Genomic DNA, 16,919 nt, shown 5'->3' with positions numbered 1-16,919 from the left:
TGTCCTGCCCTCTGGTGCTTTGGAGAATAACTTGACCCCCTCTTCTTTAGGGCAGCCCCTCAAATACTGGAATACTGCTCTCATGTCTCCCCTATTTCTTCTTTTCTTTAGACTAGCCAGACCCAAGTCCTGCAGCTGTTCTTCCTATGTTTTAGTCTCCAGGCCTTTGATCATGTTAGTTTCTTCACTCAGCTCCCCTCTGTGTGCAGAAGGAACTGCTCCAACAGGCTGCAGCAGTGGAGTTCATATCTTTGAGATCTGAACTCTGTTTCTTCAACCCTGTGGAAGAAATTCAGCACCCCACATGCGCAGAAGAAAAGTGCATGGATAGCAGAATTCTTGGCAGATGGCAGCAGCTTTCAACTTTCCTTGCCAGCTTTCCCATTAACTTTCTGAGGAAGCCAGAAGAGAAGATTGTAAATGGTGATTAGAGAGCCAGTTTGGTCTAGTGGCTAAGGCTCCAGGCTAGAAAGCAAGAGACCATGAGTTCAAGTCCTGCCTTATCCATGAAAAAGTCACTCTCTTTCACCTCACCTCATAGGGTTGTTGTTGCGGGGAAAATAAGAGGAGGAAGTGTGTTGGATATGTTATGAGTTATTTATAAAAATAATGCAGGTGGGATACAAACAAACAATAATAGGTAAAATCCTGCTTGTCAATCAGTCATAAGTACGAACAGGTTGCCAAGCATCCAGGTAACCATTGCCTGATCATGGAGGGGCAGTACAATGCTTTACAACAGTGTTTCTCAACCTTGACAATTTTAAGGCATGTGGACTTCAACTCCCAGAATTCCACAGCCAGCAATGCTGGCTGTGGAATTCTGGGAGTTGAAGTCCACATGCCTTAAAATTGTCAAGGTTGAGAAACACTGCTTTACAATGACCAGAATGCCCTTTCTCAGGCCATTGTAATGTTGAACGGTCATTAAACATTAAATGGTTGTAAGTTGAGGACCACCTATAATTATTTTTTGATCTGTTTTTTTTAAATGTAAAGGAAGGATTCAAATTGGGTCTAATAGATAAAATTGGTAATATTTATGTTGTTATTTTTGATAACTCTTACCAATTAATATAGAAAGATGAGGTTTTAGAGTTGGGTGTATAGAGAATGGGGTGAGATATGAAACGGGAAGTGGGGCAGTTGTATTTTAAGAGGCAGTGATAAGTTCGTGTTGATTCTAGCCGCTGGGAATGAAGTTGCTCCTATTTTTCTTTCTTTCCTTTTTTCCTTCTGTGCTTTTTATTTTTTTTTAAAAAAATAAATGTATTTCTATATGATCTAGTTGTAATCAAGCTTTATTTGTATAATGTAATGTTTAATAAAGTTATTTTTAAAAAAAAAAACACAGCCATGAGATCATCATCAATGTCTATATTGTTATTTTTGATAACTCTTACTGATTAATATAGAAAATTGAGGTTTTAGAGTTGGTTTATAGAGAATGGGGTGAATATGAAATGGGAAGGGGTACGGTTGTATTTTAAGAGACAGTGATAAGTTCGTGTTGATTCTAGCCGCTGGGAATAAAGTTTCTTCTTCTATTTTTCTTTCTTTCTTTCTTTTTCCTTTTTTCCTTCTTCTGTGCTTTTTATTTTTTTAAAAAAATAAAATACATGTATTTCTATATGATCTAGTTGTAATCAAGTTGTATTTGTATAATGTAATGTTTAATAAAGTTATATTTTTTAAAAAAAACAAACACAGCCATGAGATCAGCATCAATGTCTATATTTCAACTGGGTTGCACAATTATTTATGCTGATCTTGTCTTCTGTGATTAGTATACTCACCCCTAACAAGAAGTTCTGCCTCATCTGATACACTGTCTGCTGTAGATTGCACCCTGCAGCCATATCTTCCAGCATGCATCAGAAGGATGTTCCTGATCATTAAATCTGCAGAAGATGCTTGCTGTGGGGAAAAAAAAAAAAGCAATACAATAGCATCTGCTCAAACACATTACGAAAATATATTTGCAAAAATGGAAGAGCTGCTTCCTTTGAGCATTTGGGATGGATAGTAGCATAATCCTTGTAGTAATCTATCCCCACCAACATTCTCAGTTACAGGTAGTCCTCAGTTTATAACTGTAGCATTCATTCAAAGTTACGACAGAGATCACCAAGGGTTCCAAAGGGTCCCAAGTTCTGACGGGTGCTCCCCTCCTGTAGTCACATGAACACATTTAGGGTGCTTGGAAACTGACCTGCCTTAATGGCTGCTTGCCATGTCCCATGGTCACATGACTGTGTTTTACAACGTTTTTCACGAATGAATGCAAATATATTTGCCCCAGGATAATGTCACAGGAGAGAAGTTCCCTCAGGATGGGCTCCAACATTATTCTAAAAGCTCAGAAGACTAAACCTCTGGTCCCAGTGACCAACCCAGATTGGATCCTGCTACAATGCTTTTGCCCCAAACCAGCATTTACTTTTTTTGGGGGGGGGTCAAACCTAGCCCATAACAAACAATTAATTTGCTTAATGACCACAATCTTTACGGCAGTTGTTCTGCCATAAAAAAGGTCAGATCAGTTCTGTGGGTGACCCATTTTATAGTCACCAGGACTCATGACCGTAATGAGCACGCTCTGTTATGATTGTAAGTTAAGAACTATCCGCAATATATCTGCTGTACATGGCAACAAGGATTTACATTATGATGTGTAGATTCTAGGCTGGATCCATTGCGTGATGCAGCTTTTGTAAAAAATAAAAATTAAAAAACAAATTGGGAAAAAATATACATTTGACTGGGATTTGTTTCTTTGTTGGTTTTATTGTGTTTTTTGGTAGCATTTTATTTATTTATTTTATATAGTTTTATCTTTTTAACATTTAATAGTCTAAGCCTCCCTGTGGTAAGATGGGAGGCCAATGAATTTAACAAACCAACAAACAAACAAACAAATAAAATGTAGTCCTGATATTTGGACTGAAGATGCCATCTGCAGATCTGGGACCGTTGCATGTACAATATATGTCGGAGTAGTAGGGATAATCCCAGAAAAGATAATCCCAGAAATATTTCTGAGGGCATTTTAAAGTATTCTGTAGTCTGCTGTCCAACAGTCATTAACATCTCCATTCCATTGTTGTTAACAAATACTTCCCAATCTTTATGCATCCATTACACCATGTCTCTGTTTCATACAGAGGTTTTACGGGGCTAGTGATATCACAGCCATTTGCTGCTGCTTCTAATATTTTGTTAGACCCTTAGGAGAGATTTGAACTTAGGTCTTTGAAATCCACTCAGATGTACATTTTATAGGTCAGTAGTCTGATGTAACTACTGAAGATAAATAGATGAGCTGTATTCCATAATAATTCTCATGCTGGGCAGGATGTAGCTTTATATTGTGTAGCAACTACTCATGGTTCATTGATTGTGTTAATATCAAGGCTGCCAGCTCCCCTGCAACAGTAGATTCTTTTACTTACATGTATTATTTTACAAGAAGAAATAATAGTGAAGAGAGGAGGATGAGAAGTATTAGATAAGAGTTGGATAATCACTTTTGTATTTCCAAACTATTTTCCCTATGACAAATCTTTCAGGGCTATGGGTAAAATCATGCAGAAAAAGTAGGTGGAATCAAACCACTTTACTTTTTTTTTTTTACCTCCCCCAAGATATATTTCACAGCAAAAGAACTAAGTTAGAATTCGTCAAGAAGTTCAACACTATGCCCAAGAATTAAACAACAATAAAATGTAATGTGTTAACTGCATCACACTTAATTCTTTTTTCTGAAAGCTACTAACTTCACCTTCTGCCAGTGGTGGGATTCATCTGGTTTGTACCACTTCGGTAGAACCGGTAGCTAATTTTTTGTTGCCCAGGCCCAGAACGGACTTCCAGAAGTGGCATCCACACAGAGAACTGGTTGTTCACAAATTTGAATCCCACCACTGCCTTCTGCCCTTCATTTTTCCCGACTAAAGTACAGGTAGTCCTAGAATTCAGACTATAATGGAGTTTGCCCATCAAGTTCGTAAGTCATTATGGTCTTAAAATGGGTTGGTTATGTGACTGACCCAATTTTATGACCATTTTTGTGGTAGTCACTGTGATCATTGGGCAAATCCATAGTTGTTAAATGAATGCTCCTATTGTTAAGTGAACCAATGCTATGCTATGAGTGCAGTTTTGCTAAAATCCAGACGTGCTGGTTTTTAGCAAAACTGTGGTAAAATGTGGTCACATGAGCACAGGATGCACAACTTGCTGTAAATGGGACTGTGTTGCTGAGCACCCAAAGTTTAGTCACGTGACCACAGCAGGGTGGGATGACAGTAAGAACTTTGAATCTGGATTGTAAGAAGTCCCACAGTAAGTCTGTTGTACCCTTGAACAGTTGCTAAGCAATCAGTTGTAAGTCAAAATCCCACCTGTACATTGCTTAGAATCTTCCCTCCCTTCCCTAGACTTACCAAGAATAATATTCCGTGCATTGTGTGTTACAGTTAATGATACCAATTACACAAACGTTCTCAGTATGAAAGGGGTTAGCTTTTATGGTGCCACAAAGTTTTTCATTGTTTTTAAACATTCCGTGTTCCATAGCTATGCACAATTTAATTGGTGGCACATTGTCTAATTGAACCAATGACAATTAACTGCCAATCCATGTAGGAATGTAAATTCAAACTATAATTCATATGTAAAGATATACCGAAATCAACCATAAGGGCCACGCTAGATACAGAAATGGGAGTATGCGATGAAATTATTTTCAAGTAGCGTAGTGAGAGTGACCAGTTTGAATACAGCACAATTTGCTCAGTTTTGCATTAAAATTCTGTTGCATTGCTAGATTATTTTTTTTTAATATTCACTGCTGAATTTGTTTCTCAGTTTATTATAAAAGAATGCTGCTTTAAAAATATATAAAAACTGAGTCAGGATAACTCTGTGCTTGTTTGCTTGCTTTTTAAAAATGTATGGTGGCAGGTGATAAATTAATTCTAAATTGCTATTGCAGTTCTTAAGACTGCTGTGCTGTACTGAATGACAATTGCCTATTGTCCCTTTTAGCATTTAAGAAAAAAGTGATGAGGATTCTGTTGGTGTCTTTTTGCTGAACTGCATCTTGATTTATATAATGGTCACACAATATCATTATAGCATTGAAAGAGTCTTAATGTTTTCAGCTTTATCTACTTTTATTAGTCGCAGTCTATGACATGCTGTCTAGAATTCCTAAAACTTTGCTTTTTCTCTAGCAATAGAAAATGCACTCTGTGGCCTAAGTGGCCCTTTTGAACTCTATGAATTCTAAAATTTCTAAAAAGTGATTTAAAGGCCATATTGTAGCTCAACCTTGCGTTCAGTTTCCTAGATAATTGGCTGAATTTCTACATTTTTCCTGTCATTTCTCATTCATCTCAAAATCACATGAAGTACTAGTACCACTTTATAAAGCCTTAGTAAGACCACACTTAGAATACTGCATCCAGTTTTGGTCACCATATTATAAAAAAGACATTGAGACTCTAGAAAGAGTGCAGAAAACAGCAATAAAGATGATTAAGGGGCTGGAGGCTAAACCATTTTTCTATGCAGGAATTGGAAAAGTGTAATGAAAAGAAAGATTAGGGGTAACATGATAGCAGTGTTCCAATATTTGAGGGGCTGCCACAAAGAAGAGGAGGTCAACCTATTTTCCAAAGCACCAGAAGGTAAGACAAGAAACTAATGAACAATGGATAGAAACTAATCAAGGAGAGAAGCGTTAAGGAGAAATTTTCTGACAGTGAGAACAATTAATCAATGGAACGACTTGTCTTCAGAAGTTGTGGGTGCTCCATCACTGGAGGCTTTTAATAAGAGACTGGGCAATCACTTGTCTGAAATGGTATAGGGCAGTCATGTCAAACTTGCGATGTCATGTACCACGACTTTTCCCCCACTGCCGGGAATGGGGTGGGCACGATTTTGGCGTGATGCATCCGGCCCACAGGCTGGCAGTTTGACATGCCTGGTATAGGTTCTCCTGCTTGAGCAGGGGGCTGGAATAGAAGACTTCCAAGGTCCCTTCCAACTCTGTTATTCTGTTATTCAATCAGATGAGAGTGTTTGGTTTAGGATTTTCTTTCAAAGAAAAGAATTTAGAGAATTTCCATAGTCTTTCCATTGGCTGAATTGCGAGGTAGCCAGCAGATGTATGTGAATATCTTGTCTTGCAGTGTACAATCATCTCTCCAAAGGCCTGCTTCCTTCTTGAGTTTTGGTAAGTCAGAAGGCATTCAATAACATCTTTTCAGACACTTTCTTGAATTGCAGCTCACTTAGTCTGGTACATGAAGTGGCTAAACTGAAGGCTTTAAATTGGGATCAGACTGATGGAGGGCAATGGGAGGGGAAGACAAGTTAAATCAAGCATTCAGGGGACTTGAACCACCTACACAATGAGATTAATAGACATATCAGTACAGACACATAGATTCCTAGGGAAGATCTACTAAAAGACAGATTCCCGAAACAGACAACAAAACACAAACTAGTGGTTTTGTACCATTCACAGCTCAACGCTCTCAGATGTATTATTAATAAGCTGCAGCTCATTCTGGACTGTGACTTTTCACTTTTACAGGGACTGGGTGATAGACCCATACCTTTATCCAATCAATCACCCAACCTGAAGCAGATCTACACAAGCAACAACAAACACCAGAACAGTGATACTGACATGGGAACCACACCCTATAACAAAGTCATGTGTCTATTTTCACCCACATTTATACAATAGCATCATTACAACTCTGATTGCTAAACTGACATCCATCAAAAAAAAACAAAACACCCTCTCCCTTGACCCAATTTCCATCCTACAACAGTTTAATCACTCCATCTTCTGATAAGGTGACCTGCAGTTGATGAAAGATGGTTCCTTTTAATAAAATTTGTTAGTTTGAATAGATGCTATCAGGTTCCTCCTTAATTATAGACTAGCCTAAACTGGTATGAATCTCCTGCAACCCTCTCAGGTATATGTTAAATCCTATGGGAAACTTTATGGAAATTGTTTCTCCTTGGAAGTATGGAGTTGAGAAATATCTCTAATAAAAGCTGCGTAACACCAAATGACTCAAGCAGCATGATCCTTCCTTAACAATAAAACAAGTTTAAAAGTGCTATCAAGAAAAATTGAAATAAATTCTCAAGCACCCTGAAAAACAATTGTCTTTTTCACAAGAGAAGAAAAAAAAACTATTGAGAAACTGCAAGGCAGATTTTAGTCCAACATCACCTTTGTTGATGAAGGGTCCTGATCTGTCAGTCCTCCTAGCTAAACCAGACAGGAAACATGGCCAGATGAGCTAATTCTATTTTATAGTAAGGCTACATTAACAAGTCTGAAGATACAAATTCCCCACCACCAATTTTAACTGCTCAATCCATTAAGTTGGGTTCTTCCTAAGTTTCTTTCTCTGACTATTAAGCCACTGGGGGCTCCTGCCCCTCTTGTCTGATTGTTTTCTAGGCAACTTCTCTTCCTCTCATCCCCCAAGGCCATCTGCACATTCACTTACAGCAGGTGTCCCTAACCCCAGGGCCTCTGCCCCACTACTGGACCTTGAGCCTTTTGGAACCAGGCTGCAGAAGTGCATGTATGTGCATCCTTGCGAGTGGCGGGCAAGTGACCATGCACATCTCCATTTGCACGAGCAGTGGGTAAGTGTGTCCGCTGCTTGTCCAAATGGAGATACGTGTCAAGCATAAAAAAAGGTTATTGTGCTTCAGCCATTATTGTTTCTTAGCTTGCCTACAGATGCGGCGGGGGGGGGGAGGGATGTTTGGAGTGCTCAGCGCACCTGTAAACAGTCCAGCCTGAGAACTAAGTTTATCGGAGAACCATTTGGCTGGGAACTGCACTATCAGAGGGGAAGGGAGATTCTACACTTTTAATTTACTGTTCTGGTACCATTTTTGCCAGAGCTGGTTTTCTATTCATCAGTGCCGATATGCTGTACCCAATAAAGTTTGCATTAGAGATTCGAATATCTCAGCTGTGCTTACTTCATAGGGATCATCAGTCAGAACTTTGACATGATGTGCACACACTTGGTCCCCACAGATGCAAAATCCTCTCCCCGCTCCCAATGGTCTGCAAAGCCGAAAAGATTGGGGAACTCTGCATTACAGGATCTCAATAACATATTATTGCATACAAGCAATAATATAGCATATACTGGATCCCCAGCAAAGGTTTGCTACTTTGCTGCACAGCCATGAGCAAAACCAGAAGCAGAGCTTTTATAATTTTGGTCCACTCCATTGCAAAGGCAAGGGAAAAAAGGCAAACATCAGGAAATTACAGTGTAATAACAAAACGTTTTAGATAAAACCACCCTTATGGCCTTATTATTTATCCCTTCTTCCTAAGTCAGTATGCTAGCTGTCCTATCTTTGAGATATGTATGGGTGGGGGGGAATACCATCCAGAACTCTGAGCTGAATCACTGCTACTTCTCTAATAGCACTATAGGACTCTTTCTGAGTGATAGCTTTCCCATCAATTCTATGCTACCTTAACAAAGAATCTGGAGATGAAAGACAGCTTACAAATTTTGGTTTGATGGTATTTTTGAGCTTACTCTATTGCTGTAGGATAATTTTTAAAAATGCAAGTATACTTTTCTGTTTCATATCTCTCTATCCATCTGTAGCCTCCTTGATTGCCATTGAACTTGCAATTGAGCTCTTTGGTGGTAGGATGTATGGGTGATCAGGGAGGATGTAGACTACCAATGAGAGGAGATTGTCACATACCTCTTGTCGATCTCATTGCTCAGGTAGTACCGAAACACATAAGACTTTTACAAAAAATTCCCAAAGCAAATTCTCTGACTATATGCGTAGCCAGTGCTTTTTTTTTGTAAAAAAAAAAAAAAGGTGCCGGAACTCACACATGTCATACAACCCGCCTTGCCTACCCTACAAGGTTCCATCCCAAAAAGGTGCCGGAACTCCATTCTGGGCATTCTATGACAAAAAAAAAACCCTTTGCGTAGCTCAAAATGCTGTGGTTTTCCACTTGGCATTATATCCATATGTATGTTTGTGTATATTGATAACACAATGTTCTTTGGCTATAGGAGGATCTTAAAATAGCTGAATTGTCAAGCTAGTGGCAAATGTGTGTATGTAAAGTGAGGTTTGTGGGAGAAGAAATCCCAGCTGTATCTCGGGTTTTGGTAGCTAATCAGAAAAAAGACCTTGAAGTCATAGTGGGTAGCTCAATGAAATTGTTGAGTCAGTGTGTGACAGGCAGGAGAGAGGCAATTTCATACTGAAGATTATAAAGAAAAGGATTTAAAAGAAATCTGCCAGATGCCATTACAAATATCTACTGTGTAACATGTCTGTTCTTGGAACAGAAGCAGAAGATGGCAAATAAAAATGACTGGGGACTCAATCACCAGCTTATGAGAGAAAGTTAGAACATTTGACTCTTTAGTTTAGAAAAAGGTGACTAAGATCTAAAGAGAAGGAGAAGCAGAGCCAGGGGATGGAGTCAAGAGAGGAATCAGTTTGGAGTTGTTACATTCCTGCAAGCGATCCACATCTAGTCCCTCTTGAATTCTGTAGCTCTCATCTAGTGCCAATTTAGTGCTGACTATTAGTGACTACACTGTTGTGTAAAGGCATGAGCAATAAATCAGTTTAAATGGAACTTAACAGATGGTCCTGATTCTTCGTGCCTGACAGAAGGCATCTGATCAAGGTGGATAAAACCAGGTGAGGGAAAAGTGTTCTCCTTGTCTCAAAACATTGGGACTGGGGTGATCCAAAACTTAATGAAGCTCATAGGAATGAGATTTAGAATAGAAAAAAGAAAGCACGTCTTTGCCCAGAACATCATTCCAATGGAATGTCTATGAAAGGAAATGGATATATTCATGTAAAAGAGGTCTGTTAAGGGCAGGCAATCTTGGAGACTTAATGTAGCACCTTCCCCCTTCAACCTCTCCACTCCAGATGTAGGGGAGCAATGGTCAGATGGTGGTCATTCTCCATCTCTGAACTATGAGCACCCATGGTCATTAAGAAGCATAGAGTTGGATTAAGATGGATCTTCATCTAATTCAGCAGGACTATTGTCATGTTCTTATGGTCATGCAGGCCAGATTATACTTGTCCCCTTCATAATATATAAGGAGGGGCCTTTGCAAATCTGGAGGCTGTATTCCCTCTCTGAAGTGACACAGACTAGAATGTTCTTTTTTTCATGCATACTTTGAATTCAAACAAACAAACAAAATCTACTTAGAGACCCTGGGAAAAAATTCAAAGTATTCATTAAAAAACCAAAAGCCTTCTAATAACATAATTCTTCCTTATAAACATCAAGATTGACAGATCTGTTGCTACTTGCCTAAGCCAAATGTGCAGGGGGGAAAAAAAGCACAATTCCCATGTTTTTACTGTGAGATTTTAAAATCTAAGGGACTCAGCCAATTCACTGTGCCTCTGAAGTTGTGATGAATTATATTTCTTTTCAATAAGGTGCCAATTTGGGATTCAAAGTTTGCAGCCCGCCTAGTGCTACAATACTTATTAGCTGTGAAATATGGTGTATTCAGAAAGATTTATGCTTTTGATATAAAACCATGGATACAGAAAAGGTAAGACCAAATCAGTTGACATTTCTCTTCCCTTCTGAGAATAATTTACATTTAATGTGAGCTTTGTTGTTAAAGCAAATAAAAATATCAAATAGACAGTAACTGCCTCATGTAACTCCTTCAGTATCTGATTTATCTGATGCTCTAAGAAAGGATTCTCAATTATTGTATCACAATGCATTTCCCCAAGAAAGGAAATATATGTATAATCTAAAAATCTAAATAGCAGAACCAACTGGATGAATTTCAGCACTATATCAAGCAAGACCACTATATCAGCACCCCCTGAAACAGATTACAACCACTTGCCCAACACATGGTTGTAATCATTAGTAGCCGTGATTGGGGACATAAGGCTTAGTCCCATACTTGGAATTACAAAAATGTAAAGCAAATTAAGGCAGCTGGAACTTTTCTTTGTTCAAACTTTCTTAAGTCCTGGTTTGGTCAAGTCTTTGGTTATCACATAATCAGTGTTTCTCAACCTTGACAATTTTAAGGCATGTGGACTTCAACTCCCAGAATTCCACAGCCAGCAATGCTGGCTGTGGAATTCTGGGAGTTGAAGTCCACATGCCTTAAAATTGTCAAGGTTGAGAAACACTGAAATGAACAACTGTCCTTGCAATCAATGGATCCCTAAGTCATAAAGAACCAAATCTTATTTTGGCATAGCATACTATGTTAGGACCATGTCCCTGGAAAGAAAATGTAGATGCTATGATTTAGAAATGGTTGGATACAGACAATACCCTAGGCCAAATTAAGCTGGACTTGGATAATTAGTACTTCAGATAATTGAATTACCCAATTATTTTTCTCAGCAGATAAACATGAACCAGATGTTAAAACATACAAAGTTTATTTTCTGGCACGTAGCATGCTGTGTGAACACAGAAGCTGGATTTTGGTTCGTTGGTTAACTGTATGTTGTCTGTCTGTTACTGATCTATAAGATGGAAAGGATTTATTTGTCTCATTGCAAATTGACTATTGTGGTGTTTGTTTTTAATTATTTTGGACTGTTGCTATTTTTGGTTTATTTCTGGTTGCTGCCCAGAGTTGCTGCAGCAAGAAAGATAGCCATATCAAATGAGATTGGACAACCATTTATCCGAAATGGTATAGGGCAGTGGTTGCGAACCTATGGCACACATGCCAAAGGTGGCACTCGGACCCCTCTCTGTGGGCACGCGCACCGTTGCCCCAGCCCCGCCTCCCCCCTCACCAGCAGCCCTCCTGGAGGAGAGTTGCCCCTGGGCGCGGCCCGCACAGAGCAGCGCAGCCAAGGACATAGCCGGGCAGCAGGGACAAGACTCTGTCCTCACGCCCCATAGCATGCAGATGATGCTCTGGGGTGTGGGTGGAGGGCATGGCTGCCATGGCACTGCAGGGCTGCCTGGATGATCTGCTGCAGTGGGCCATGGAGGCGGTGCCTGGCCCTGTGGGTGGGCGGGGCAGGGGGCGGGTGGGGGCGGAGCAGGCAGGGTGAGAGGCGGAGCGGGGGTGGGGGGCAGTTTTTGGGCACTCAGTCTCTAAAAGGTTCTCCATCACTGGTATAGGGTTTCCTATGCCTTGGTAAGGCCACACTTGGAATACTGCATCCAGTTTTGGTCACCACGATGTAAAAAAGATGCTGAAACTCTAGACAGAGTTCAGAGAAGAGCAACAAAGATGATTAGGGCACTGGAGGCTAAAACATATAAGGAACGGTTGCTGGAATTGGGTATGTCTAGTTTAACGAAGAGAAGGACGAGGGGGGACATGATAGCAGTGTTCCAATATCTCAGGGGCTGCCACAAAGAAGAGGGAGTCAAGCTATTCTCCAAAGCGCCTGAAGGCAGGACAAGAAGCAACGGATGGAAACTAATCAAGGAGAGAAGCAACCTGGAACTAAGGAGAAACTTCCTGACAGTTAGAATAATTAACCAATGGAACAATCTGCCTCCAGAAGCGGAGAATGCTCCAACATTGGAAGGTTTTAAGAAGAGACTGGACAACCATTTGTCCGAAATGGTGTAGGGTTTCCTGCCCAAGCAGGGGGTTGGACTAGATGACTTCCAAGGTCCCTTCCATTATTATTATTATTATTATTATTATTATTATTATTATTATTATTATTATTATTATTATTATTATTATTATTATTATTATTATTATTTGAGCAGGCAGTTGGACTTCTGAAGACAAGCTGTTCCACTGATTAATGGTTCTCACTGATTAATCAAGATATTTCTCCTTAGTTCTAGGTTGGTTCTCTCCTTGATAAGTTTCCATCTGTTACTTCTTGTCCTGCTCTCTTCTCTGTGACAGCCCCTCAGATATTGGAAGGCTACTATCTTAGTCAGGAGAAACTGGGAAGAAATTCTCAAGCTTCTTGAGACAAAAATGGGAAACCCTCCTTTGCTACTTTGACAAATACTATAGCTTGGCAGAGTTTAGTTTGAACACCCACCTGGATGATGTCTAGTGTTGGTTTCCCCCCGCCCTTGCACTATTGTACAATGCTCTGCTTTAAAACATGGTTAGGATTTATACCAGCATCTATAAATTAGCATAAGAAGTTTTTATTCAAATCAGCACCTTATTAGTCTTTTGTTTGTTTCCTTACAGCGTTTCCTTTCCTTTATATATATTACATGGCTCTGTGTTAATATTTAACTCAAATTTACATTTAGAATGGAATCAATTTTAGGCTAGTAAAAACCAATCATATCCCTAGCTCCTTTAGGAATACTTGCTACATTGTCTCTGGTGATTAGATTTTGCAAGTGCCATTATCTGTGCAACAAAAGGCAGTTTAAGTTAATTTTGGGATGCTGTAGGTTTTTAAACACAGCTATTCTTTTGTCATCTTCATTATCCACGATTCTGAGTTCTGAACAGAGATTCAACACATTTCAGTCTGTATTTAAAGTCTTCTCCTGTATGCATTCTCCTTCACCAGGCAAAATCCTTACAGGCAGTTATAAATTGGAAAGTTTAAGGACCCCAGAGCCCCCCAAAATTAACTGATATATATTTAATCTGGCCATTACACTCTCCTACATTAAAGCTGTTGAATACTCAGTAAGAAAATTAAATCTTAATTTAATGGACCATATGAGTGGCTGGAATATCTGTCACAAATCAATGTTTGTTAAATCTGAGTTTGCATTACAGTTAGTTCTCAACTTATAACAGTTTATTTAGTGACTGTTTGAAGTTACAATGGTATTGAAAAAAAGTGACTTACGGGCATTTTTCCATGCTTATGACTGTTGCAGCATCCCTATGGTCACATGATTCACATTCGGATGCTTTACAACTGGTTCATATTTACGACGGTTGCAGTGTCCCGGAGTCATGTGATAATCTTTTGTAACTTTCTGACAAGCAAAGTCAATGAGGAGGCCAGATTCACTTAATAACCGTGTTACTAATTTAACAACTGGAGAAATTCACTTAACAAATGTGGCAAGAAAAGCTATAAAATTGGGCAAAACTCTCTTAACAAATTTCTCACTTAACAACATAAATTTTGGGCTCAATTGTGATCGTAAGTTGAGGACTACCTGTGTCAATTGTTGCCATTTTACATCACTGGTTTTAATTTATGTGAAATGGCCAGACTACCTGATATAATATGTTTTGTGTGTTATTTTGAGGCAATATCCAGATTCAGATTGGGTCTGTTGTATCCTCATAAGTTCACTAACTAGGATTTTTAAATGGTGGTTTTACTGTTACTGGCATATTTATCACATTCTTCAGTGCTTTAGAGAGTTCAAATGTAGGTTTCTCAAAGCCATAAGAAATGTTCATAGGAATCTTTATTGCGGTATGTATTACATGTGAAAGGCATACTATTTTCAACAACAACAATAATAATACAGTATCTTTCCCTAGTTCCAGTGGTAATCAGAGTAGTTTTGGAACACCTGAAGGACCAGATCATCATGGAGAAGATCTAAGAGTCACCCAGTCTGCTTTTACACCAAAGGTGGCACTAGAACTCACAGTCTCCCAGTTTCTAGCCTGGTGCCCTAATCACTAGGCCAAACTGGCTCTCAAGAATTCCCCCCTTCCTTCCCTTCTATATTTAAGGTAGCATAACGCCCTGTTCTCCTCTCCTGATCCTCCATAGTCATTCCAAGGCACAGACATTTCACTGGCTCACATAAGGGCCAGTTACATTCCTCTTCCTTTCTTCCTTGCCAGGAAAAGTGCACCGAGAAAAAAAAAAAAACAACAGTTTCAGGTTATCTGCTGGGCTATTTTGGTTTGGCATCAAACCTGTTGACCAGCAAAAGGAGTACTGTCATTTCTGTGGGAAGACAAATGTCACTCAGTGCTTTGTTTCAAATTTTACTGACTTGGTAATAACAATAGCAATAGCACTTAGATTTATACACCACTCCACAGTGCTTTACAGCACTCTCTGGGCGATTTACAAGGGAAGCCTATTGCCCCCAACAATCTGGGTCCTCGTTTTACCAACCTTGGAAGGATGGAAAGCTGAGTCAACCTTAAGCCCCATCAGGATCGAACTCCAGGCTGTGAGCAGAGTTATCCTGCAATGCTGCATTCTAATCGGGTTCCTAGGGTAAATATCTCTTTGGTGGCTGGGAATATGCACAATCATAACCATTCCATGAAATATCAAAAGTCCAAAATATTTTTATTTGCCTATCAGCCCCCAGAGCTGGAGCTCTTTCCCCAGAGCAATGAATATTTATTGGGTTGGTTAGATAGATGTGGACTCTCTACAAAAATACTGACTATTGTATGAGTTTGTGCATAACTAGAGTTACATTTGCTGACGAAAGGGGTGCTTAATATCTCTTGAAATTTGCCTTTATGAATGTTTATTGCAGATAAACATGGTAATTATGGAAATATTTCTATAGTCTTTGCTATTGTTTCCTGAAAGTGGCTTACTCTTTTGGAAATCAATTTTAAAAAGGCAAGCTTTCTATTGACAGCAATATCACATTTAACTAGGAGTTTGTTGCCACTGTAGGTTTGAAGTGTTATCATCTTTGAAGAGAAGGAAAAATAGGAAAGAAAAAGACAGGATATGATTCTCACTTACATGAAATCAGCTTTTGTTACTCTGGTATTCTAAAATTAATTGAGGAAAAAAATGCCAGAATTCCCAGTAATTACGAATTATAAAATTAAAGATCCAATGTATCTAATGCCTTAACTCAGGAATATTTTAACAATAGCCAAATGATTGGATTCACTGCAATTTCTTTTTGCCTAAAGCAAATATCCTATACTTCAATTAATTTAAATGAAATATTAAATTCGGTAAATGAATCCTTCCTTCCTTCCTTCCTTCCTTCCTTCAATCCATCCATCCATCCATCCATCCATCCATCCATCCATCCATCCATCCATCCATCCATCCATCCATCCTTCTCCTAATTGTAATTCAGTCCTATCTGCAAATTTGCACTGAAGATTTGTTCAGCATGTTGCATTCCATTAAGCTCGTCAAAGAAAATGGATTTTAACTGATTCTCACCGCCCTGATGCTTTCAAAATGTCCACCTTCTTTTTCAAAATCGATAGGCTGTCCATTCAGACTCCAGTGAAAGATGACATCTAAGGTGGGGTCGTGAAAAGCTTTGCAGCTGAGGACAATGCTTTCTCCCACCGTGAGCTCGGTTCTCTTGGGGGACAGGTCTATCCTGGTAGGTTCTGGGAGACAAAACAAATCAATGGCATCAACTAAGAAATATCCCTGCAAATGTTGTTTTTACTGTTTGGGCTTGCGCTGATTGACACTCTTGCAAAATAGATGGAAAAATCAGGAAAATGTAGACAGTGATTCTTTGTGTTGTACAGGAACATCTCATTCTGTCTGCCTTTTTCACAGTCATTATAAAAGTGCAGAGGAGACAAAGATCACTCAAACATACACAGGTGCCTTAAGTAGTAATTGTAATTTGGGGGCATTTTTTTTTTCAAACACACACCCATTCCTTTCCTCTTTCTTTTATCAGTTTTCTCAGCCCAATGCTTTGTGTCTGTGGTTCAGAAAAAGAAAAAAATATTCAGGCACAATTTTGGTTTGTAGGATGTTTAGGATGCAGAGTTGGGCGTTAATTCTGGAGTGTTGCTGTTCCTCTGATATCTTTTAAATGTTTTATAAGTTTCCTTTGTGTTTATAATTCATTTTTAAAATGCAATTATTTTATTCTTATTAGTAGTTCCTTTGTGACCATTCTTTGGAAGGTGGGTGGGAAAGAGAGAGTGTATGTGTTGGACTGCAACTTCTACTTGCTT

At 39.1% G+C, this 16,919-nt stretch overlaps 1 protein-coding gene across 1 annotated transcript in view; it reads right to left on the bottom strand.

The window, feature by feature from the left end:
• The window catches only part of CNTN5 (contactin 5), a 237,301-nt gene that overhangs the window by 47,307 nt on the left and 173,075 nt on the right, over positions 1-16,919 (bottom strand). Inside the window, exons 14-15 of the mRNA XM_029285383.1 lie at positions 16,156-16,331; positions 1,797-1,917 (exon numbers count right to left, since the gene is read on the bottom strand). Coding sequence (XP_029141216.1) covers positions 1,797-1,917; positions 16,156-16,331 — 297 coding nt within the window. The remainder of the gene's footprint in view (positions 1-1,796; positions 1,918-16,155; positions 16,332-16,919) is intronic.

This window comes from Protobothrops mucrosquamatus, unplaced genomic scaffold (assembly GCF_001527695.2).
Source record: "Protobothrops mucrosquamatus isolate PMUCROS unplaced genomic scaffold, P.Mucros_1.0 scaffold1591, whole genome shotgun sequence".
Classification (NCBI taxonomy): domain Eukaryota; kingdom Metazoa; phylum Chordata; class Lepidosauria; order Squamata; family Viperidae; genus Protobothrops; species Protobothrops mucrosquamatus.
This window is presented reverse-complemented; position numbering and strand designations above follow the sequence as displayed.